This window comes from Triticum aestivum, chromosome 2B (genome assembly GCF_018294505.1).
Source record: "Triticum aestivum cultivar Chinese Spring chromosome 2B, IWGSC CS RefSeq v2.1, whole genome shotgun sequence".
Lineage (NCBI taxonomy): Eukaryota > Viridiplantae > Streptophyta > Magnoliopsida > Poales > Poaceae > Triticum > Triticum aestivum.
In genome coordinates, this window is record NC_057798.1 from 289,331,503 (window position 1) to 289,358,021 (window position 26,519).

At 41.9% G+C, this 26,519-nt stretch overlaps 1 protein-coding gene across 24 annotated transcripts; it reads left to right on the top strand.

Moving 5' to 3' along the window:
- The first annotated feature begins 3,436 nt into the window (after positions 1-3,436).
- On the top strand, positions 3,437-26,519 carry LOC123044762 (uncharacterized). 24 transcript variants are annotated; one of them, XR_006420318.1, is made up of 8 exons: positions 3,437-4,053; positions 4,172-4,312; positions 4,396-4,481; positions 4,621-6,669; positions 18,810-18,947; positions 19,519-19,600; positions 20,429-21,978; positions 25,102-26,272. XR_006420318.1 is itself a non-coding variant. In XM_044467650.1 (4 exons), exons 1-4 carry the CDS (start codon positions 3,826-3,828, stop codon positions 4,777-4,779), a joined length of 603 nt encoding a protein of 200 aa, XP_044323585.1. In that variant the 5' UTR covers positions 3,441-3,825; the 3' UTR covers positions 4,780-4,849. The 24 variants fall into 24 exon arrangements, 3 of the variants coding, with proteins under 3 accessions (XP_044323585.1, XP_044323587.1, XP_044323586.1); XR_006420320.1 differs by having other exon boundaries at positions 6,597-6,669; XR_006420321.1 differs by having other exon boundaries at positions 4,172-4,308; positions 4,401-4,481; positions 6,597-6,669.

Here is a 26,519-nt window from a genome sequence, read left to right on the forward strand (position 1 = left end):
GGATATAGCACTATGGTGGAAGAGAATATGGTGGTTGGGGAGAAGACAAAACGACGGAGATAGTCTCCTATCAACTTGGCGTATCAACGGGCTATGGAGATGCCCATTAATAGATGTTAATGTGAGTGAGTAGGGATTTCCATGCAACATATGCACTAGAGCTATAAGTTTATGAAAGCTCAAAAAAAACTAAGTGGGTATGCATTCAACTTGCTTGCTCATGAAGACCTAGGTTATTTGAGGAAGCCCATCGTTGGAATATACAAGCATCTTTTATAATAAAAAAATCCCACTAGTATACGAAAGTGACAAAATAAGAGACTCTCTATCATGAAGATCATGGTGCTACGTTGAAGCACAAGTGTGGAAAATGATAGCAACATTTTCCCTTCTCTCTTTTTCTCTCTTTTTTTCTTTTTCTTCTCTTGGAGTCTTTGTCCTATCTTTTTTTATTTTGGCTTCTTTGGCCTCCTTTTCTATTTCCTCACATGGGACAATGCTCTATAATGATGATCATCACACTTCTATTTACTTACAACTCAAAAATCTACAACTCAATATTTGGAACAAAAACATGACTCTATGTGAATGCCTATGGCGGTGTACCGGGATGTGCAATGAATCAAGAGTGACATGTATAGAAGAATTATGAAAGGTGGCTTCGCCACAAATACAATGTCAACTACATGATTATGCAAAGCAAAATGACAATGCCGAAATGTGTCATAATAAATGGAACAGTAGAAAGTTGCAAGGCAATATATCTCAGAATGGCTATGGAAATGCCATAATAGGTAGGTATGGTGGCTATTTTGAGGAAGGTATATGGTGGGTGTATCATACCGGCGAAAGTTGCGCGGTACAAGAACTCACATATAATCCATGGACTCAACATTAGTCATAAAGAACTCACATACTTATTGCGAAAATCTATTAGTCATCGAAACGAAGTAGTACGCGCATGATCCGAGGGGGATAGATTGGTAGGAAAAGACTATCACTCATCCCCGGCTGCCACTCATAAGGAAGACAATCAATAGAAAATCAGGCTGCAACTTCGATACATAACGGTTCACCATACGTGCATGCTACGGGAATCACAAAACTAAACACAAGTATTTCTCAAATTCACAATTACCCCACTAGCATGACTCCAATATCACCATATTCATATCTCAAAACAATTATAAAGAATCAAACTTCTCATAGTATTCAATGCACTTTATATGAAAGTTTTTATTATATCCCTCTTGGATGCCTATCATATTAGGACTAAATTTATAACCAAAGCAAATTACCATATTTTTATAAAAGACTCTCGAAATAATATAAGTGAAACATGAGAGTTCATCCGTTTTTATAAAATAAAGCCACTGCCGTGCTCTAAAAAGATATAAGTGAAGTACTAGAGCAATATTGTCTAGCTCAAAAGATATAAGTGAAGCACATAAAGTATTCTAATAAATCACGATTCATGCCCGTCTCTCCAAAAAAGTGTGTACAGAAAGGATGATTGTGGTAAACTAAAAAACAAAGACTCAAATCATACAAGACGCTCCAAGCAAAACACATATCATGTGGTGAATAAAAATATAGCATCAAGTAAAGTTACAGACCGACGAAGATGAAAGAGGGGATGCCTTCCGGGGCATCCCCAAGCTAAGGCTCTTTGTTGTCCTTGAATATTACCTTGGGGTGCCTTGGGCATACCCAAGCTTACACTCTTGCCACTTGCTACCTCTTGAGTTTGCGTTGGTTTTTCCCTTGAAGAGGAAAGGGTGATGTAGCAAAGTAGAGTAAGTATTTCCCTCAGTTTTAGAACCACGATATCAATCCAATAGGAGACAACGTACAAGTCACCAAATACCTGCACACACAATCAAACAAACATGCACCCAACGCGATAAAGGGGTTGTTAATCCCTTCACGGTTACTTGCAAAAGTGAGATCTGATAGAGATAGATAAATGGTAAAGTAAATATTTTTGGTATTTTTGGTTTATAAATCAGAAAGTAAAAGATTGCAAAATAGTAGCTCGGAAACTAATATGAAGGAAAAAAAGAACTTGTATGATGGAAAGGAGACCCGGGGGCCATAGGTTTCAGTAGTGCCTTTTCTCAAGATAGCAAATAATTCGGTGGGTGAACAAATTACTGCCGAGAAATTGATAGATGAGCGAATAATCATGACGATATCTAAGGCAATGATCATAAACATAGGCATCACGTCCATGTCAAGTAGACCAATATGATTCTGCATCTACTACTATTACTCCACACATCGACCGCTATCCAGCATGTATCTAGTGTATTAAGTTCACAAAAGAACGGAGTAATGCATTAAGTAAGATGACATGATGTAGAGGAATTAACTCAATCAATATGATGAAAAACCCATCTTTTTATCCTCGATGGCAACAAAATGCCTTGCTGCCCCTACTGCCACTTGGAAAGGACACAACAAGATTGAACACAAAGCTAAGCACTTCTCCCATTGCAAGAAAAACCAATCTAGTGGGCCAAACAAAACCGATAATTCGAAGAGACTTGCAAGGATATCAAATCATGCATATAAGAATTCGGAGCAGATTAAATAATATTCATAGATAATCTGATCATAAATCCACAATTCATCGGATCTCGGCAAACACACTGCACAAGTGTATTACATTGAATAGATCTCCAAGAAAATCAAGGAGAACATGGTATTAAGAATCAAAGAGAGAGAATAAGCCATCTAGCTACTAGCTATGGAACTGTAGCTCTGTGGTAAACTACTCACGCTTCATTGGAAGGGTAATGGTGTTGATGTATAAGCCCTCCATGATCGAATCCCCCTCCGGCAGGACGCCGAAAAAGGTCCCTAGATGGGATCTCATGGGTACATAAGGTTGCGGTGGTGGAAAAGTATTTTCGTGGCTCCCCCTGATAGTTTTGGTGTATAAGAGTATATATGGGCGAAAGAATTAGGTCAGGAGACCTATCAGGGGCCCACAATGTAGGAGGCATGCCCTACCCCCTGGGCGCGCCCTCCACCCTCGTGGACGCCTTGTTGCTTCACTGACTTCATCTCCAAGGCTCCTGATTTGCTTCTGGGCCAAGAAAGATCATCGTGAACGTTTTAATCTATTTGGACTTCATTTGGTATTCCATTTCTGTGAAACTCTAAAACAGGTAAAAACAAAAACTGGCACTTGGCTCTAGGTTAATAGGTTAGTCCGAATTATAGTATAAAATAGCATATTAATTGAACATATAAACTCCGATGTGCTACTCGCCTCTCTCGAGCAACTGCGTCGCGTGGTCGTTTTGGTTCGAACGATTTCACAGTGACAGGAATTTTTACGATGCTGTCAAAGTCCTGGCCATTGGTTCTTCTTTACTCCTTTATTTTTCCTTTTTGTGCATGACGGATGGGCCTCAAATGTCCTCGGGCCCATCGTTCTTGTGCATCCTGTGTGCGTACTGGTTGAGAGAAGGGAGAGAAGTGGGGGTGAATCGAGCTGCGAGGCGAAAACCTAGCGCCAGCAATCCCGTGCGTCTTCGAGGAGCCAATCCAGCCCCGCTTCCCTCCCTCTCCACGGCGCTGCCGGCTCCTCCCCTTTTGCCCTACTCTCCACTGCGCCGCCTCTTCCTCCTCTTCACTATCCTCTCCAGCGGCGGCAAAGATCTGCCGACAAAGGGAGATGACAGCGGCGCTCAATCGGATCTGCTGAAGAGAAAGATGAGAGGGAGAGAGACAAGGAAGGAGAGGAGGGAGAAAGAGAGAGCTAAGCAGAGAGGGAGGTGTGATGGCGGATGAGAGAAGGTCACCGGAAGGAGCGCGATGACCTGCAGACAAAGGGCGGCAGCGGCGCCGCTCGATTTGATCTGCGGGAGAGAGAAGATGAGAGGGAGGAAGAGAAGGAAGAACATGAGAGGAGGGAGAAAGAGAGAGGAAAGAGGAGAGGGGGTCGACGGCCAACGGGAGAGGATCACTGCAAGTGCTGCCGGCTCGTCGTCTTTCACACCGCACTATAGCAGAGCTACCTTTGTACAACCCACACGCATGCAGGTTTGTCCTCCTCCTTTCTGCTATTCCCCCCTTTTGATTAATGAAACTGCAACTACATGTCCCTCTATCTATTCCCCTGGCCTCACTCACGTTTCCTCCCTTTGTCTCATGGATGAAGTTGCCGGCTGCAGGGGTGTTGCGAGGAGTTAGAGGTCGTGCACCGGCCGGAGCAGCAAGAGCAATGATCTGGCGGCCTCTCTTCTCTGCCACTGCTCCCTTCTCTTCCTTCAGCTCTCGAGACGTCAACCTGCAGGTGTAGGTGCTTGTGTCTCAACCATCTTTTTCCTGTATCCTCAATCACATTTTTTATTTCTGATTCGTGTGTTACCATATTATTGCTAGGCTAGAGTTTGTCTGTGGGTTGTTTATGCCCGGCTTTAATATCGGCCCACACTATTTATAAGGAACTGCTGATGTCCAGTTCAGAGGTATGTTTTCTAGCTGAAGCATTGTTTGAATATCTATGGCCCATGCTCCAAGTGAGATTAATTCTTTCATTTATTTTCTACTAATGTGAGTGATTTAGTTCTCACGTACTGATAAATGTGCATGGCATACTATTTTTAGGCAAACCATTGTTTAACAATGGATATGCGGAGGGTTTTTTATGCATGTGCATTTCCCCTGAATCTAGACAGCTATTCAACCTATTGCGGACATTTTTGGTGGAATTCAATGCTTCGTCATGTATTTTTGACCTCTATATTCCCTATCATGTGTATTTAACAAGTGAATGTTCAGTGATTCTCGATTTTGCCTTTTTAATCTATGAATGCAATCCTTAATGTGATGGAAATGTATTGTACATTTTTTGTCGAGCAAATATTGATTCATGCCATGCATGTTATCGGTGGGTTTAAAAAAAGTTTTCCTGATTGTAGTGTGATTGCTTTATCAAAGTTGGTTTAGTTACCCAACCTTCTATTTTCATTGATTTTGTATGATTCTTGAAAACGGAGTGTGGGTTGTGTTTATCAATAATATACTACAGATGTCAGTTCTGTTGCCAAATGATCTAAACTTGATTTACCCACTTATAGAACAGAAAAGAGTATGGTATTTACCTTCCGTGGATTTACTTGAATGACTGTACAAGTATCTCGGCTTGGTTTATTTCCCATCTCCAATTTGATTAATAATTACTAAGATATTTTTTCTTACTCCTTATTTACTGACATGTTTGATTTGTAGTCTCCTCGTATATAATCAAGTAGTGGTAGCTAAACAAACGTATATCTTGCCATGCATTGGTGAAAGTATTAAAGCTTGTCTCTGGTTTACTTTCCATGTGCTATCCATACCCATGTTTTATGTAGTTAATTAATAAACTCTCTCTAAATATGATGATCACATGAGATCAGACAGGTTCATGGGGTGATCGTGTAGCCGAGTTGAAAGTCAGAGGGTTTGTGCTATGGGTCATAGGAATGGTCATAACCTTATTTGTTGGAATATTGCCTAAGATGATCAAAGCTAATTATTTTAGTCACTTGATCTGTTATATTGCCATAAACTGAATTGGTACTAGGCGAACATGAGGATCTTTTAGCAGGTAGCCATGTAAAAAACAAGATATATGTCTAACATATAATTTGAGATGAAGTTGTCCTGCTCAATTAATTTATAGTTTTCTGGATGTTCTGGTTTTCAGTTTGGGAGCAAGTAGAAATACCTGATTTGATGCTTATTCTTTAGAATTTTTCACATTTCGCGAGAGCTAGGCATACTTCTCGGTGACCTTGTCATCTCCAACCCATCTGTGGGTATTTCAACTCCCCTTCTGTTTTTCATTTTTCTGTGTACATTTGCTCTACTCTCACTTTTAATATCGCTGGTATTCTATCATTTTCTTAATGCTTTAGTTTTGCTTGTTCTATCTCCTCCCATGTGCTATTTAGAGTTCTTTTCTCTGTTTTTAATTGCGGTTTTACATCCTATTCTATTTGAGCTTTTTGGCTACGACATAATGAATGGATTATTTCTTTATTTGGCCTTTATTATATTGTTTCCCATCTACAATATGAATCACTTTGCTAGCTATAAAAAAACATTATGGGTTACTGCCTAGTGGACCTCTGAATATTTTTTCACCTCAGCTTGATTGACATGCTCACCGGCAGGAAATGTAGTATGAGATGATTTTCTTAAATTTCTCTAGCTTTTCTTATTGGTATGTGCATAAAGGACAAAGTCTTGTATACTTAATATCAAGCCTTATTAATCTGCATTTTTGGAATACCATTAAAAATCTTGAATTAGTTTTGCTTTGATGGGTAATCTATCACTAAACAGAATATACCTTCCAGCCTTCACACATAGAGACTAATTTAGTACTTGGGTTGGGCTGCCCTATTTTTCTGTGTGGTCGAATAGGAAAGCTAAATGTACAATTTATTTGCTCTACACCATTTATTGTGCCACATTGAAGTACATCTTTTTATTATTTCTTTCTAATGCAATCATCAATACCATACATTCATTAATCTTCCCATTTTTTGTTCTCTTTTTGGTCATACATTTGGATTATTATGGATTTTCTGAAGGTGGTGGTGGGGGTTGCACGACATGTTCTATCTGGTTTCAGGAGTGTGTGCTGCTCCTGAATTTTTTTCTCAGGTTGTCTCTTCATATTTCCACCTTAGTTCTGACATTTTATTTATTGCTAATCATTTGAGTTAGTGTACGATGATATATTTGTGTGACGCCCGGGTATTTAGCTACAGTAATTCCCCGCTAATGATGCCACGTCACTTCGATTACTTTCGCTAATCTCGTGTTAGTTCGGAACCGATTCAAATTCATATTCAAAATCAAGCAAACAATAAACGTTTTCAAAAGTCAAAACTAAAATGTTATAAATGTGACAAATAATTCATAAGTAATGTTGGTGGAGAAACCACATTTTTATAAAAGGTCTAACTGCATTTAATTAATTAAAACAGTAGGTAAGACAAATACATAAATGCCCGACTCCCCGTGCCGCGCCCCCCTTCCCCGCATCGTGCCTGGACCGCGCGCCTCGCCCATCTGCTCCCGCTCCGTCCCGCCCCTGGCCGTGTGCAGTCAGCGCGCTGGCTGCGCCCAGCGCCTCGCCCCGCCATGGCCTCGCCGGCACCCGCGCCTGCAAGCTGCCCTGGGCCTCCTCGCCCCGGCGATCTGGGCGAACGCCCAGTCGGGCGCCGCAATGCCCGACCCGCCCCGTAGCGCCCGTGCCCGCTAGCCCCCAGGGCCCTATGACAAAGGGGGCCCGCCCCAGAACGTTAAAAAAAGTATATAAAAATAAATAAAACAATAACTAAAATAAAAACAAATTTAATTAATTAATTAATTAATTAAATTAATTAAGTTAATTAACCTTAATTAATTAATCTAATTAACATGTTAGCTTAATTAAACAGTGATTAGTTTAACTAAACCCTAATTAACCTAACAGAGTATGACAGGTGGGTCCCACTGGACCCACGCGTAAGTTTGACTTAGTCAACTCTGTTGACTGCTGACGTCAGCATGACATCATGCTGACGTCATAAATCCATTTTTTGAATTAATTAAATAATTAATTAAATTCCAGAAATTAATAAAATCTTTAGAAAATCATATCTTTTAATCCGTAACTCGGATTAAATTATTTTCAACATGAAAGTTGCTCAGAACGACGAGACGATTCCGGATATGCAGCCCGTTTGTCCACCACACACCCTTAACATATCAAACACGCAACTTTCCCCCTTCGGTTCATCTGTCCGAAAACGCAAAACACCGGGAATACTTTCCCGGATGCTTTCCCCCTTCGTCGGTATCACCTACTACCGCGTTAGAACACGTCTAGCTCTGCTTGTTGTCATGTTATGCACTTGCTTGCTATGTATTTACTGTTTCTCCCCCTCTTCTCTCCGGTAGACCCCGTGACGATGCTGATGCCCCTGTGGTCGACTACATCACCGACGACCCCTCTCTCTTGCCAGAGCAACCAGGCAAGCCCCCCCCCTTTGATCACCAGATATCGCCTACTCTTCTCTATACTGCTTGCATTAGAGTAGTCTAGCATGTTACTGCTTTCCGTTAATCCTATTCTGATGCATAGCCTGTCATTGCTGCTACAGTCATTGATACCTTACCCGCAATCCTAAATGCTTAGTATAGGATGCTAGTGTTCCATCAGTGGCCCTACACTCTTGTCCGTCTGCCATGCTATACTACTGGACTGTGATCACTTCGGGAGGTGATCACGGGCATATACTATATACTTTACACTGTTACATTACCTGTGATACTGTTTGGAGTTGGGGGCTGAAAGGACAGGTGGCTCCATCCCGGTAGAGGTGGGCCTGGGTTCCCGACGGTCCCCGACGGTTACTTTGTGGCGGAGCGACAGGGCAGGTTGAGACCACCTAGGAGAGAGGTGGGCCTGGCCCTGTTCGGCGTTCGCGGATACTTAACACGCTTAACGAGATCTTGGTATTTGATCTGAGTTGGCTACGAGCCTATACGCACTAACCATCTACGCGGGAGTAGTTATGGGTATCCCGACGTCGTGGTATCAGCCGAAGCACTTCAGACGTCAGCGACGGAGCGGCGCGCGCCGGATTGGAACGTAAGCCTGCTCTTGTATTAAGGGGGCTAGTTCTGCTTCCGGCCGCCCACGCAACGTGCAGGTGTGCTATGGGCGATGGGCCCAGACCCCTGTGCGCTTAGGTTTAGACCGGTGTGCTGGCCTCTCTGTTTTGCCTAGGTGGGGCTGCGACGTGTTGATCTTCCGCGGCCGGGCATGACCCAGGAAAGTGTGTCCGGCCAAATGGGATCAAGCGTGTTGGGTTATGTGGTGCACCCCTGCAGGGAAGTTAATCTATTCGAATAGCCGTGATCTTCGGTAACAGGATGACTTGGAGTTGTACCTTGACCTTATGACAACTAGAATCGGATACTTAATAAAACACACCCTTCCAAGTGCCAGATACAACCGGTGGTCGCTCTCCCTCAGGGATATGAGGAGGGGATCGCCGGGTAGGATTATGCTATGTGATGCTATTTGGAGATGCTACTTGGAGATGCTACTTGGAGGACTTCAATCTACTCTCTTCTACTTGATGCAAGACGGAGGCTGCCAGAAGCGTAGTCTTCGACAGGATTAGCTATCCCCCTCTTATTCTGGCATTCTGCAGTCCAGTCCACTGATATGGCCTCCTTACACATATACCCATGCATATGTAGTGTAGTTCCTTGCTTGCGAGTACTTTGGATGAGTACTCACGGTTGCTTTCTTCCCCCCTTTTTCCCCTTTTCCTTCCTTTCTGGTTGTCGCAACCAGATGCTGGAGTCCAGGAGCCAGACGCCACCGTCGACAACGACCCCTACTACACCGGAGGTGCCCTACTACGTGCAGCCCGCTGACGACGACCAGGAGTAGTTTAGGAGGATCCCAGGCAGGAGGCCTGCGCCTCTTTCGATCTGTATCCCAGTTTGTGCTAGCCTTCTTAAGGCAAACTTGTTTAACTTATGTCTGTACTCAGATATTGTTGCTTCCGCTGACTCGTCTATGATCGAGCACTTGTATTCGAGCCCTCGAGGCCCCTGGCTTGTATTATGATGCTTGTATGACTTATTTATGTTTTAGAGTTGTGTTGTGATATCTTCCCGTGAGTCCCTGATCTTGATCGTACACGTTTGCGTGCATGATTAGTGTACGATTGAATCGGGGGCGTCACAAGTTGGTATCAGAGCCGACTGCCTGTAGGAATCCCCCTTTCCAACTCCTTGGCCGAAGTCGAGTCTAGTCGTTACAAAACTTTTACTAACATGGCTGTGTGGCCCATGGGCCCACGTCGCCATCGGGTGGTATTAGGATCTTTTATTCCTCGATCTTTACTCTGGGATTCTGAACCCTCTTCTATTCGGGTTAAACGATTTTTACTAAAAAACTAACTTTAGGTTCTCGAAAATACTTTCTCCCGGAGAGCCCCTTCAGTCCAGATGGTCACCGACTGCATCAGAAGATTTCGGAGATACTCTTTGATATTCTCTCGAGACTTTGTGCCCATCACTTTTGCTATTCCCGACCACCGATAAATCCTTATGGATAACTACTTACACTTGCCATTCTTACGATCATTCCCCATTGTTCTTGTTATTACAAGATACCCGAAGTTTTCTCTATTGTTCCGAGAATACTTCGTGCCTACTGCCTAGCAGTTCTTTGCCACATGAATACCCCTTCAAATAAATCCCCGCACTTGTCAAGTATCCGCTCATCCCCAGTTGTTCATGAGTTTCACAAAAGTCTTCAAAATACTATTCGATCTTCCGAAAATCCTCTGGAGCCTTTGGCTCTTGAAATTCTTGCTTGCTCGCATTATGGTTAATCCCATAAGTCTCGTAGTCTTAATGACATTCCTTGTCATTATCATTTTGAGTCTGTTGACTCAATATGTTTGCGAATACACGCAATCATCATTGATCCTTATAAATTACTTCTCCGGCTAAGCTGCCATTCTTTTAACTGGAATTGGTTCTCGACCAATCCAATTGTCATTGATTGTACCCTAAGGCTATTCAACTTATCCATCCCTAATCAGAGCATTGCTTTTGATCCCTTGATTTGGAAATCATAATTCCTTTGCATTTGACAATTGAGTTAGTTAGTTGTTTCTATAATCTGATCTCCTTGCATTCTTCTTCCTCTAGTTGAGTACCGATACTCGTATCAGATCCTTTGTGGACCACCAAGTCCTTTGTTGGATTGTTATCCGACAGTGTCCTTCACATTTGATCACCTTGCGAGTTCTTCCCCTGATACATAATGCCTTTGTTAAGTTGTATCCTCTGCTTGGCCAACCATGCTCTTCTTTCGGGCTTGTGTTATTTACTCTTGAAACTTGTGGTATATGTTTCTAAGAGGCCCCTATGGGTTGAACATATGCCTTCTCTAAACCGTGTGAACCCGAAAGTTTTCACGAGTCATACTCTTCTGGTGCTTCACCAGATAAAATTTCAACATTGAAACTTCATCGAACGTGAGAAGTGAATGAAAGGTTATGCATTGGAGAAGTGGGAGTCGGCCTTGAACTTGTGTTCATGCCCATGGACACGATGTAGATCTTATCATTAAAGCTTCTCTTAAATAAATTATTCCTTTGGTATAAGTTCACCTTATATCTAGGATCTGGCCTTTTGCAACCGTGGTTCCGACCATGATTGTTCTTCTTTGATCTCATTTCTCGGACAAGTTGAAACAATTGTCTTCTATGGATCAATACACCAGTCCAACCTTTACTTTGACCTTGTGTCGAGTATTACCCCCCTGGTATCTCGAGATTATCATGGAACTGCATAACTTTTTATGAGTTCTTCATCAAGTGCTACCTTCCCACTGATTCCAATTTTTCGCGGGCTCTGAGTTATTGAACACTCAAAGACACCGATAACTGAACCAAGTCCGCTCTACGGTTCAACAACTCTTCAGTAAGCTTCTATAAGTACGAGTTTGTACCCGATCACGCCATTCCTAGCCTGTTTGGCTATATCATTGTCGTGACGATTCTAACGGTGCTACCTGGTCCTTATTCTCGGAGCACCAATTTTCGACGATGAACTAACCTTACGTCGATTTTCCTCGTCATACCCTTTCACCTTAAACAACAAGCTTGAGTTCGAGTTTGTGTCGTACCCATGGTTCCAATGACTTTTGGCTTCATCATTCCTTTGACTTGATGTCGTCGCTGATTGATTACTTCTTCATGAAATCTGTCGACAAATTCCTCATCAACCTTATGAGTTCTTCCAGGATATCAATTGAATTCATGATGAGAAATACCATCCTTTTCCCTCGATGATTTGAGTTATCAGCGGCAACATTCTTGCCTTCCCCCCCCCCCCCCAACACAAACTTGTTCACAATTTGTGTTGTACCTTGGTTTCCTTGCTATCCAGCAATTGTTCTTCTTTACCTTGGAGTATTACCGTCCTTTATGTCAAGAATGTTCTGAGATTTGTTCCACCTCTTGAGAACTCTTGACATAGAAATACTTCTCACCATCACCATTCTTTCTTGGTCACTGTGTTAATTCCAACAAGTGAACGGTGTTGTTTGGATTCTTTCCTTCTAGCAACCCTATCTCTTTGAAGTTAATGGTCGAAAGTTCATTCTTAGGCTATTGATTATTGCATCACCATTCTGACATTGGTCGTGCAACCCAACCCATATTTCGGGCGCACCTTTCAACCAATGTTTAATGGTGTATGTTTTCCTCGAGCATACTTCCTTATATCATTTGATCTGGCTAATGTTGTCTCCTTGTTCACATAGTTGTGGAAATCCATCCTTTTTGGAAATGTCAATGGGTTGTCGCTGAGTCAATCAGTCACCTCCTCACCTCTCCTTGATTTAATGATGAACTCTTGTTTCGGAACTCGCTTCCATAGTTCATTTCCTGAAAATCTTACAATGTCAACTCGTCAATTGTGTTGCACCTTTTCTTCTCAGGCATCCTGAGTTTGAGGTATCATGACACCAATTGGATATGAATCTCGGTCAGATATGATGGTTGGGACAACTTTCCGAGAGTTATGATGTTGATCCTTTGGTGACCCGGTAACCTGATGTCATGCCTAGCACCCCCCCCCCCCCGGCTGGAGGACCTATCATTATAGATTCCTTTTCAGCAAGGTTATCCGTTCATCCATGAGGAAATTGTAAGACTTAATCTACAAGTTATTCCTGATGGATCCTTCGTGTTTCCAAAGTCTGATCTTCACCTGAAGACCATGTCAATGCTATCTCGAAGCATGTCAATGGTACTCCGATTTTCAACAGGAACATTTGAAGCACGATGCTAAATTTTATTTATCATTTATCCTAACACCGTTGTATGGGTAATGTCATGAAAATTCTCTCCTGTACCTAAAGAGTTTTCTACATTATATCCTGCCACGGATATCATGCTCTGCTTGTCCTTGGGAAGGATATATCCCTGAATTATGTGTTTAAACACGTTTTCCTTCCCATTGTTCTGTTTAATATGATAATCATATTTTACTTTCCATTGGTTGTTTGAACATTTCTTGTGATCTATATGATCTAAGCAGCAATATTCTACTGCTTATGTAAACTCCTCGGTGTACAATTCTGTCAGCAAGAACCTGTTACTATTGTTGATGACATTTCGGTAGCCACCGATGGACGAGAACTTTGCCTAATGGTCCGCCTCGTTCAACGAGCAGGGAAATGGTTCTCTTCGTCCCTCGCCCTTGGTACCGACATTGTTGACAACAAAACCGACAGGCTATCCTCTGACATACCTTGTTATCTTGACCGTGCAAATATTAGCGCCTTCCTGCTTTTAACCCACATGGTGGGCCCATAACCCACCGTTCCACAGGATCGAAACCTGACTCTCCTGTACACCCTGTTGTCAGCGTTATTCCTCGTGCTTGACTTTGTATGTAATTCATGGGCCACTTGCCTGTTGATCTATTCTGGTATCGGACACAATACTTATTCTCGTTGCTCTGAACCCCTTTCGCACTCTGCTTCAGGCAATGAACGATTGCCTATCCGCTTGAAACCTCTTATTACACCGTCTTACTTTGCTTTCGATGTGTGACATTTGTTCAACTCGAGAGCTACTCATATGTTTATTCCTGGGATACCCCAGATGAATTTCCCTTATAACATCCTATCATTGTAGAGCTGCCCCCTACCTATTTGTAAGTACGCTGGAGCTCCCCGAAGAAAGAACGACAACTTCATCATGATGCTTTGGGATAAAGAATTGAAGGCAGCAACGAAAGGGATTAACTTCTTCAAGAAGATCCATTAGAATAACCAGAACCCCCCCCCCCTTACTCCCCTCTTAAATCTCGGGACGAGATTTCTTGTAGTGGAGGAGAATTGTGACGCCCGGGTATTTAGCTACAGTAATTCCCTGCTAATGATGCCACGTCACTTCGATTACTTTCGCTAATCTCGTGTTAGTTCGGAACCGATTCAAATTCATATTCAAAATCAAGCAAACAATAAACGTTTTCAAAAGTCAAAACTAAAATGTTATAAATGTGACAAATAATTCATAAGTAATGTTGGTGGAGAAACCACATTTTTATAAAAGGTCTAACTGCATTTATTTAATTAAAACAGTAGGTAAGACAAATACATAAATGCCTTGGTATTTTATAAAATACTAAACTATATTATTCGGGGGTTAAACCTTTTGTGGCAGAGGTATAATTAGTGTTACTATTTAAGGTACAACTTTTATGTTTTATAAAACTAGAATAAAATAAAACAGTAAAAGAAAAAGGACACAACAGAAAAAAAGGCAAGAAATTAAAATCCCCCCCCCTCGCTGGGCCTCGGCCCAGCTGGCCACTGGGCAAGCCAGGCCGGCCCAGGCCGCCCCCCCCGCTCCCCCCATAACTCCCTGGGTGACCAAACCCTAACCTACCCCACTCCCCACTCGCTCTCCCCCACCCCCTCGCTCTGGATCCGGATCGGGAGGAGCCCGATCCCCTTCTCCCTCGCTCGGCGCCCGACGCCGTCGCCCGTCGCCGCCTGGAGACCACGCCGCCTGGACCTCGCCGGCGCCCTCCCCCACCGGCCTGCCTCCTCGACGCCGACGACGTCCTCGTCCCCCCCCTCGACCCCCGCTGCCACGGTCCCTACACCCCCCTGTGAGGCCCTCCCATCCTCTTTCCCCGCGCTCACCGCGCCCATCGTCCCGCGCACGTCCGAAGCTTCTCGCGCGCCCGCGCCCTCGCCACCGTTCGCGCGAGCCCCCCCCCCGCCGTCACTACGGCCACCGCGCTTCGGCGCCTGCTGTCGCCGCACCCACGGCCCCTCGCGCCACTCTCGCTCCGTCGCGGCCTCCCTCCGCCACGCACTGCCCGACTCCCCGTGCCGCGCCCCCCTTCCCCGCGTCGTGCCTGGACCGCGCGCCTCGCCCATCTGCTCCCGCTCCGTCCCGCCCCTGGCCGTGTGCAGTCCGCGCGCTGGCTGCGCCCAGCGCCTCGCCCCGCCATGGCCTCGCCGGCACCCGCGCCTGCAAGCTGCCCTGGGCCTCCTCGCCCCGGCGATCTGGGCGAACGCCCAGTCGGGCGCCGCAATGCCCGACCCGCCCCATAGCGCCCGTGCCCGCTAGCCCCCAGGGCCCTATGACAAAGGGGGCCCGCCCCAGAACGTTTTAAAAAAAGTATATAAAAATAAATAAAACAATAATTAAAATAAAAACAAATTTAATTAATTAATTAATTAATTAATTAAGTTAATTAACCTTAATTAATTAATCTAATTAACATGTTAGCTTAATTAAACAGTGATTAGTTTAACTAAACCCTAATTAACCTAACAGAGTATGACAGGTGGGTCCCACTGGACCCACGCGTAAGTTTGACTTAGTCAACTCTGTTGACTGCTGACGTCAGCATGACATCATGCTGACGTCATAAATCCATTTTTTGAATTAATTAAATAATTAATTAAATTCCAGAAATTAATAAAATCTTTAGAAAATCATATCTTTTAATCCGTAACTCGGATTAAATTATTTTCAACATGAAAGTTGCTCAGAACGACGAGACGATTCCGGATATGCAGCCCGTTCGTCCACCACACACCCCTAACATATCAAACACGCAACTTTCCCCCTCCGGTTCATCTGTCCGAAAACGCGAAACACCGGGAATACTTTTCCGGATGCTTCCCCCCTTCGTCGGTATCACCTACTACCGCGTTAGAACACGTCTAGCTCTGCTTGTTGTCATGTTATGCACTTGCTTGCTATGTATTTACTGTTTCTCCCCCCTCTTCTCTCCGGTAGACCCCGTGACGATGCTGATGCCCCTGTGGTCGACTACATCACCGACGACCCCTCTCTCTTGCCAGAGCAACCAGGCAAGCCCCCCCCCCTTTGATCACCAGATATCGCCTACTCTTCTCTATACTGCTTGCATTAGAGTAGTGTAGCATGTTACTGCTTTCCGTTAATCCTATTCTGATGCATAGCCTGTCATTGCTGCTACAGTCATTGATACCTTACCCGCAATCCTAAATGCTTAGTATAGGATGCTAGTGTTCCATCAGTGGCCCTACACTCTTGTCCGTCTGCCATGCTATACTACTGGACTGTGATCACTTCGGGAGGTGATCACGGGCATATACTATATACTTTACACTGTTACATTACCTGTGATACTGTTTGGAGTTGGGGGCTGAAAGGACAGGTGGCTCCATCCCGGTAGAGGTGGGCCTGGGTTCCCGACGGTCCCCGACGGTTACTTTGTGGCAGAGCGACAGGGCAGGTTGAGACCACCTAGGAGACAGGTGGGCCTGGCCCTGTTCGGCGTTCGCGGATACTTAACACGCTTAACGAGATCTTGGTATTTGATCTGAGTTGGCTACGAGCCTATACGCACTAACCATCTATGCGGGAGTAGTTATGGGTATCCCGACGTCGTGGTATCAGCCGAAGCACTTCAGACGTCAGCGACGGAGCGGCGCGCGCCGGATTGGAATGTAAGCCTGCTCTTGTATTAAGGGGGCTAGTTCTGCTTCCGGCCGCCCACGCAACGTGCAGGTGTGCTATGGGCGATGGGCCCAGACCCCTGTGCGCTTAGGTTTAGACCGGCGTGCTGGCCTCTCTGTTTTACCTAGGTGGGGCTGCGACGTGTTGATCTTCCGCGGCCGGGCATGACCCAGGAAAGTGTGTCTGGCCAAATGGGATCAAGCGTGTTGGGTTATGTGGTGCACCCCTGCAGGGAAGTTAATCTATTCGAATAGCCGTGATCTTCGGTAACAGGACGACTTGGAGTTGTACCTTGACCTTATGACAACTAGAATCGGATACTTAATAAAACACACCCTTCCAAGTGCCAGATACAACCGGTGGTCGCTCTCCCTCAGGGATATGAGGAGGGGATCGCCGGGTAGGATTATGCTATGTGATGCTATTTGGAGATGCTACTTGGAGATGCTACTTGGAGGACTTCAATCTACTCTCTTCAACTTGATGCAAGACGGAGGCTGCCAGAAGCGTAGTCTTCGACAGGATTAGCTATCCCCCTCTTATTCTGGCATTCTGCAGTTCCAGTCCACTGATATGGCCTCCTTACACATATACCCATGCATATGTAGTGTAGTTCCTTGCTTGCGAGTACTTTGGATGAGTACTCACGGTTGCTTTCTTCCCCCCCTTTTCCCCTTTTCCTTTCTTTCTGGTTGTCGCAACCAGATGCTGGAGTCCAGGAGCCAGACGCCACCGTCGACGACGACCCCTACTACACCGGAGGTGCCCCTACTACGTGCAGCCCGCTGACGACGACCAGGAGTAGTTAGGAGGATCCCAGGCAGGAGGCCTGCGCCTCTTTCGATCTGTATCCCAGTTTGTGCTAGCCTTCTTAAGGCAAACTTGTTTAACTTATGTCTGTACTTAGATATTGTTGCTTCCGCTGACTCGTCTATGATCGAGCACTTGTATTCGAGCCCTCGAGGCCCCTGGCTTGTATTATGATGCTTGTATGACTTATTTATGTTTTAGAGTTGTGTTGTGATATCTTCCCATGAGTCCCTGATCTTGATCGTACACGTTTGCGTGCATGATTAGTGTACGATTGGATCGGGGGCGTCACAATTTGTCACCCATGGCTCCTGATTAGAGAGATGGACATGCTTGGTTGGAGTCGTCGTCGTCCTGGTTGGGGAGATGAGCATGCTTATATTACAAAGATTAGAGTGTAGTCCTTCTATGCCTTCTAATTAGATAGTGTGGCTTGATTTTAGAGATGCTTACAATCTCTTGTCACAGAATTTTATAACCGCGTTCTCATGGAAAACAACCCTCTCCCCAAGCTGCACTGCTCTTCACCGCTCCACACCGTCGTGCTCTGCACTGTTCAAACTATTTCGTGTAGAGCCAATTTTTGTTCTTTTTCCAATAAATGGTTCTTTCTATTCTTTTTCTAAATCTTGATTGAATCGAGATATCTTCTCTTGGAAAATCATATTTTCTTCACTTCTTGGGACAGTGTTACTCAAATTTTTTTGGAGCATGTTTTTTGTTTCTACATTGACTTTGATTAATTGTTTCTCTTGACTTCCTATGTGATTGAGATGCGTGCCTATCTTGACTGTTCTGTTGTGTTTGTAATTTCTTCCCACTAGGACATTATAACTCTTATTAGATAATCTGCAACATGCTCCTATGGTAAGGGTGTCCTAAATTGGCGATTCATATCGTTGGTGGAAACCCACCTATCTATTTCTTAGAAAAAACTAGCCAGCATGGGGAGAAGGTACACATCCATGTACAGTAGGGATACCTAATCCTAAAAAGTAGAAAGAAACATGGCCAGAATAAGAACTGCGCACTGTTCTTAACAGGATATAGTATTTGCATGCTATTGAGAGTTCATGTGGTTATTAGGAAAAAGACTTATAGAGTTATCGATTTAATCAAATTAAAAATGCTTGCTTCCTCTGGTTATTAGACTATGCTTTCAGGACATAGTAGTTTGTTATTTGGTTTTGGATGATGCTTGTGAGTGCAGTTCCTGAATCTCAACACTCTTTTTAATTGACATCGCCTATCATGCAAAAGAAAAACTCATTTGTTCTACACATCCTTTTTGTCCGCTTTATTGGTTTAGATATTTTAAAGTAAGCTTGATTTTCATTTGGTATTATTTTGATGTCACAATTGTTGTTCCAGCCACTCTTGGCTGCAGCCCTCGGCCGAGCTCATGCATCATTATTTGTGTATTGTTCGCAGGCTTCGGAAGATGCCAGTATAACAGTTGACAAGGGAACTAATGCTTGCACTGTCATTAAAATTGCTAGAGCTGCTGCGCAAAAAGTTAGGAAGGTACTTAAAGAGAAGGAAGACAATTCACAAAGAATTGGGAAACAGGTAAATGATATGTATATGCACGTCATATTGTCTTATTTACTCTGTTTTAGCATCGTTCTTACCTGAAACTTGCGCCTGAACCAACATTACTTTCAGATGTGCCATAGATAATCCATCCCCATCTACTTTTGTACAATTTTCTGCGCACAACTAGTGATAGTTTTGTTTATTTGTCCATGTAATTATGCGGACTACATCATACAGAACTAGCCAACATTGTTCATTGTAGCATCATACATCTACTTTCTACCCTGTTGTAAATGGCTTTCGTAAATTAGAGAAGAACTAACTAATGTGTTGCCAATCCTGAGATATCAAACATATTGTTGCTAGCAGACCTCAAAGAAAAACCATGTGCCATGTCGAGTCCCATTACAAAGAGAAGAGTATGTATACATAGAGAAGAAAGTGATAATAGAACTTGTCAGTCGATCCGTGGAACATGGATGGGTAATTGTAATAGCGAATTGTTCTAGTTTACTCCATCCTTGATCTGGCAGCAAAACAGGGACCTGTTGTACTCCTTATAAACTACTTTAGTTTTATAATCATCTTTTATTTCTCTCTTCAGTTTTGTCAGCAAACACATCGAGGCATCTGAACAAATTGTCACAACTACATGAAGACAGGGACCTGCAAATTTGGATCCACAGGTAAATACGATCATCATCTATACCTGACTACACCTAGGTCCAACTATATGCTGAAGCCCCTAGGTCTTCCAATTTGTCCTGTGAGTAGCTCTTATGCATCAGTCTGATTTCTTACATTAAAGTAATATGTTATCATCAAATGAAAGTTAATCCAAAAGCATACAACTGAATCATCATTTCCATGTTGTCCTTGATAAGATTGGCATCACATCTTATTGTTCTAATATTGTGAAGTTGATAAGTGAAGTTTCGTTTACTTATGTAGTTTGGTCTAATTGCAAACTGCAAAGTTAGGGAAGCGTAGTGATCATTCAGTTTTCCAATTATTACAAGTTTTGAGTGTTAGGATAGGACTTTTTTTGCGGGATGTGTTACGGTAGGACTTGAAAGTAGTGCAGCTCGCTGGTATTCTGTCATAGAGGGATTGTTGGTAATGTTGTAGTTTTATGTTTATAATTTACTTCAAATGAATTGTTTCACATAGTATGTCTGTAGGAGCAAAGTAACCTCAGTGTTTAAATGCACATAGCTAAGAAAGATTTGATCTTGGATCCATGAGTTATTTGGCAGGACGGCTTTGTACTATTTCAGTTCCATGAGTATTAATTTATCAGGCCTGATTTCCCAAGTTTTAATTTTAGCTTTGTAGTCAGACTCTGAAGCTTGCTTGTTACCTTTTTGATAGTACCTTCATTAGAACCAAAGATGTTTTAGTTAAGTGATATTCGTGAGTCCTTGCTCATATGTATTCATGTTTTATTATCAATCTCTAAACTACTCTTACTAGAATGGTTTGAGTGCCTGATTTGTTCTCGCTTGTTGCTTCAGGGGCGCAACGGGTCATAATCTGTCGCAGATAAGATATGTTGCAGATCACCTTAACGATGCAACTTGACAATTAGAGCACATTCTACAGGAAACAAGCAGGTATTATATGGGGTCATTTATGCTTTTGGTAGCCCACTAGACACACCCACCATGAAGAGCTTCTTTGACAATAAAGTCGTTTTTTATACCGATGGCGCAGTGAGACTCTACCTGATATTCTTCACTACTCACCACGAGCTAAATGATCGAAGCTATCAATATATATAATGCATTTCTACGTATGTAGCATGCTTGATACATGCAATGTAAATAAGCTATCGTAAACTAATCGCATGTCTTTCTTATAACGCTGTGTATCAACTTCATACATAAATATCTATTTCCATATTGTAACATCCCGATTCTCGGAATGTTTAAGTAAAAGTTTTCCAAAAATCAGGGTGAGAAAATTTCACTTGTTTAATTTGTTAACAAAGCTTAAATTGGACTTCTATAATTTGAAGGATTTAATTTGAACTAACGTGAACCTAAATTAAAATTTGAGTTTAGTTCTTTTCTTTTAGTCGGGCTTTATTTTCTCTTCTTTGGCATATTTAAATATGTGCCTTGAATTTTCTTTGGGTTACTGAAATTCGTTTGATTGCTCGAGCTTATTTTCCTTCTCTAGATTTCCTAAAACGGAAATCAATTTCTTTTCCTTTTCTCAATCTCGGGCCAAATTCCATTGGACCATTAGATACATTCTACCATTTGAATTGTCCACCTATCTTACTCATACTTTCCATCCATGCATACATTGTTTCTGAGACAAATCCACCAATACATGCATCTGTACATCTCTCTTCTCTTCCCTGGATTCATCCAATTGTTTTTGTTTTCTTTCTCAAGTCACATGGGCTTAGCCCATCTATTTTTTTTCCTCCCCTCCTCTCCACATGGGCTTCCATCCACTTGGCCCATCCAATGAATGCCTCTCCTTACGTTCACAATTCCAGAAGGGGAACAACCAACACACACATACCAGAAGAGAAAACGCACACAGAATAGGAAGCGTACAGGCATGATGGAGACTCCTCTTTCTGTTTAATTGCTACCTTTACAAATATGAAGATACTTGCCCATCTTTCAACGTCAACCCCAAGCGCTTCTCCTTCCTCCACCCTCGCGTAAGCGCACACAGTACAGAGAAGAAGAAACGTTCAGCCACTCTCATGCCCTCCCCTCAACTCCCATAAATCTCAATCATTTTCAGTTTTGAAGATACCTAGACGTCCACCACGATCTCCTTTGTCATTCCCAACAGTCCTCATGCCCTCTCTCTTCCTCCTCTGCCAAAGAACCCTCACCACACTTTTGAAGCTCCATGGACGCAAGGTTTCGATCCCGGTGACTCATACCATCTCCATCCATGCCCTTGCGCCAGAAGGTTCCCCTGCACATTATGGTTCCATTCAGGAAAGAAGGAACATGTCCCGTCGATCACACCCGAAGAATTTAGCATGTTCGTCTACACTGTTCATCGAGTTCGTCGGATCGATTCGTCGCGCTCGGTGAGCTTCTATCCAATTCCTTTTGTGCACTTTCAAAATATCACTCAAGTTATCTCCTAGACATCATGGTTCCTCCTATGTTTATCGTTGGTCGCGTTGATGCTATCCGTCGCATAAACCATAGGCCATGGTCATATTTCCATCGCTTTTGTTCATCGTTTGATCTTGACCACAATAGAAGAAATGTTTTATATGGTTGTAGCAATCCCGTAGTGGAGTTAGATTACTTGTTTGGTTAATCGAGTTTTATTATAGATTTTTGGTTGTTGATCGGACTATTTATTAATATGTATTTTCTTGTGTTCTTGATATGGGTAGGAGTGTGTGCTAGCTATCTCATAATTTGTGTCATATGGTTTACTAGATTTAGTTTACTCTTGTTTAAATTGCTAAAATAGTTGTGCATCATTCGGCTCGATAATTTTTGGTAGCACGTATTTCCCTTTTATGCATGCGTATTTATGAATTATAGTCATGTGTAGCATTTTGTGTTTTTAATATAGATTGATTTTGAGTTACTAAATATCATATAATTTTGTAGTCCTGTGTTATGCGAGTGTACAAGTGTTTGTGAATGTTTACCATGTGTAGAAGTTGATTGGTGTATTTGATTATCATTGTTCGTACGTGTTTGGCGGGTGTTATTATTTTAATTAGATTTAGATCATTATTGATGAAATCTTTTATTTATTATTTTAAAAATATTTGGTACTATTTGTTGTTCTATATTAAAAATGTGTATAGATTTCTAGTGATATTCTCCATGCGTAGAGCCTTGTAGAATTATTGTTTTACTTGATTTCTTTAATTATGAAATACTTGATGTATTGATTATTTAATTTTGATTAGCATGGTGATATCTTAGATATGGTTTAAATATTCATTTCCATCCATGTCGCATGTTTGTTCTATTGGTTCGAAATCATTGTCTTGTCTATGATCGATGTTCACATTTTTTTCATACATGTTGCATAGTTCTTTTATGCTAGAAGTCAAATGATATGCTTTCTTATTTGAGAACAAACCCATTGTGGTTCTTGTCGCATAATATACTATTGCCTAGATGATCCTCTTGTTTTGTAGATGTTTGTTATCCATTATTTTATGAGGTTGGTTGCTTCATGTCATGATTCAGAATTGTATTGTTATTGCTTGTATCATAGAATTTAATTTATACTTCTTGTTATCCTAGATGTTTTGTTTACCTAGGATGGTAGTTGCACATGCTTAGTTGCTAGACATGCCATGTTACTACTTACTCAAAGTATAATGCATATTTTGGTTATATGGCTACATGTGGTATATCATTGCTAGTTTGTATACTATGTTCATGCATTGGTTAGCCTTTAATTGTTAGATATACATGATAGTAGTTTGTTGGTCTCATACATTCTTGTATTGAGTAAATTGTGCTTTATCAATACGATGCCATATTATTGTGATTGCATAATTAGGTTGTATAGCATGTGCATAGCAATTCAGGTACTAGATCATGCCTAAGTTGTCTAGCTATCTATGTACTTGCAAGTGTATGGCGTACTAGATGGGAAATGCATGTCATCTTGTTATTCATGCTTTTATAACACATGTTGATTTGGTTGATGAGATGATCTAGTTGTATACTTTTGTACGTGCTTAGTATGCTTCCATGTTCTCATTTATCATAACTAGCATGGTAGTGTTGTATGCTAACATCGTGCTTGATTTTTAGGTCACTTGTTATCAACTAGGTTATCTCATAGTTACACGTTGCATTTTATTAGTAGCATAATTTGGTATCTCGTGTCATGATCATCTATGCTTAGCATCATATCTGGTTTAGATTACTGTTGCATTTGTGGTATGCCTAAGTCTAAACATCAAGTCATGCTAGTTATCTTTCATGTGTTATTATATTTCATGTGTTATAGTTGTACTTGTATTGCTCATATATGCTTGACTTGTTTGATGTTAGTGTTATGAGTGTTTGGCACATGTTGCATTAGCTCATCACATGATTAGGATAGTTTACCTTTCAATAGTTGAGTTGTATCTTTCTCATATGCTTAGTGCACATTGTTGCTTTGTTGTTAATCATGTTGTGGTAATCTTTTTGGTAGAGGTCATTTGGATATTAGTTGTTTCCTTTATTATAAAGAGTGTCCTAGTTTAAGTGTCTTCTCATGATCACTCATATGTTTAATGCTTGTGTTATTAGATAAGACCTCTTCACGATTTTGTACTCACATGCCTTGTATGATGTGTCTAGTTATTTAATTTTCCAATTAGTTTTATGATAGCATTGGTTTGTCTTTTTTCATAGAAATGCTTGCTAATAGTTGTTATGATTGGTGTTTAGTCTTTGCCTATTGTTAACCATTATAAATATTTGGATACATCCAAATATTTACTTGTGGTTGATTATTAATCTTAATCATATCATGCCTAGATAGTAGTTCACTCTTTTGTTCCATGTCTTGTATAGTTTCTTGTTAATTGTTTGACAAATGACTTGGTTTGTTATAATAGAGTTGATCCTATTTTATATTAATAATGTTATAGGGTTAGACCTAGGTCAATTCGATTCATGTTGTTGAGTGATTTTTGATTGCTTAACTAGTATGGTTTGTAATGTTTGTTCGTTTGTCTTACGGAACTATTGCCTTTTGAATTATTATATAGTTGATGTATATGTTTGACTACTATTGACCATTATAAGTATTTAGATTCTATCTAAATATCTATTTGTGGTTAACTATTACCTTCATCATGTCATGTTGTAAATTGTGTGGTTAAATGCATAGGATGGTTCCTTTTCATGTGTGTTGATGCCATTCTGTTTGTTAGATAGTAGTTTCCTATATAGTTTGTCGAGATGTGTAGTGGGCAATACTAGTGTTTAATTGCATATTCGTATTGGAATGTTAGTCTTGATCGCCAAGTATTTCTTAGTTGTGTCAACCTCAACCATGTCACTTCAATGAATCCTCTCTCTTACATCCAATCGTGCTACCTCATTTTGGAGTCTCCATCTTGATCAATATCTTGCTATCCACCCACTCTTAAATTGTTTTGAATGTTATTTGGATTTGTTATTGCTTTGGTATTTATTTGTTTGTCTTTTGCTATCATTACGACGAGTAGGGAGTGACGACGGTGTTGGACATGGACAGAAACAGGTTACCGAAGGACTCAACAATGAAGGCATGCCTCCTTCTTTGATCATATTTATCCTATGTTTACAAAATTGCATTGTGTTTTATGGTTACTATATGCATGCTATTTTTTAATTCTTGTAGCTAGCGTGTCGATTGACACATTACCTTGATCCGCTTGTCGCCTATTCATTTGACACCTGAGTAGAATTATAGTATTCCGGTAGAGTAGAAATGCTTAGCCATGCTTATCCTATAGGTTCTTTGTTGAATGACCTCTAAGTCATTGACAGTTGAAACGTATTGCTGAGCTAGGCCAGTTGGCCCTTGTTGATCTCCTCTACTCTCTTCTACTCTGGGTGAAACTTACCATTTAAATATTGGTGCGGGCGACAGCTGAATCAAGGATTGAAGGAGCGATTGGCTACCCTTCACGATTTGAAGGGGGCAATCAGACGTTCGTGCCGCATGAGGCCTAATAAGTCTTGGATTTGAAGATTGTGATAATAGTACAACCACATGCTATATGGGCACTGGCTTGGTTAATTAGTTAGTTCACTCTTATTGTCGTCATCACCGTACCGCAGATGGGATAGCTGCCTTGCGAGGAGTATCCTCGGCACAAAAGGGGGGCCCGGACTGTGAACTGCGGTTACTTCCATGTTGAAACCTAGTGGGCTTGGCACAGTAAGTTTGGTCTAATGAAAGATCTCGTCACAATCTCTCTGCCGGTATACCAAATGGTGTACTATGCTAGTGACGGCTAATGGCAACAAGTCGGGATTGTGTCGTGTGGGTAAAGTGTACAACCTCTGCAGAGTGTAAAACTATTCGAATAGCCGTGTCTACGGTCATGGGCAACACATGAATCTTTCTTGACGTACGGGACCTGTCTTACTTATTCCCTCTTTGCCCCTATTCTTGAAACCTATGAAGGACATGAGTTGATCGAGGATCCTCACTTGATGAAAGTTATTCTGGAGATAAAACATGTTTTTCTTCTAAAACTTCTTTTATCCAACTCATTTATTTGTCAAACAAAATTAGCTTTACGCAAATGAGCCATATAGCCTTCCTTTGAAGCCACATGTAGCTATTAGGTCCTTCCCCGTGGGGGGCATGTTGAGTACGAAATGTACTCATGGCAATACTTTTGTTGAACAACAGAGTTCCATGAAGACGAAGGTGATGACTATGACAACTATAGTGATCTGTCGGAGTGAGGTCATGTGGACTACATCGACTGCCTGTGGCTGAGATGGAGTCGCTACGCATTGTACTTTCCGCTGTTTTCTGATTGTAATAAATGTTACGAGACATTTCACTAGGTATGTATTGTGACAAATATACTACTTGTAATACTTCTATGTATTGTGCAATGATATCATTTCGCTGTGTTGTCAACAA

Bases quoted from the DNA above. Each gene is read 5' to 3' on its own strand.
- LOC123044762 (XM_044467650.1), top strand. From the start codon at position 3,826: ATGACCTGCAGACAAAGGGCGGCAGCGGCGCCGCTCGATTTGATCTGC. The intron at 4,054-4,171 runs GTTTGTCCTCCT...TCATGGATGAAG, and splicing joins TACAACCCACACGCATGCAG to TTGCCGGCTGCAGGGGTGTT. The intron at 4,307-4,400 runs GTGTAGGTGCTT...TTGCTAGGCTAG, and splicing joins CTCGAGACGTCAACCTGCAG to AGTTTGTCTGTGGGTTGTTT.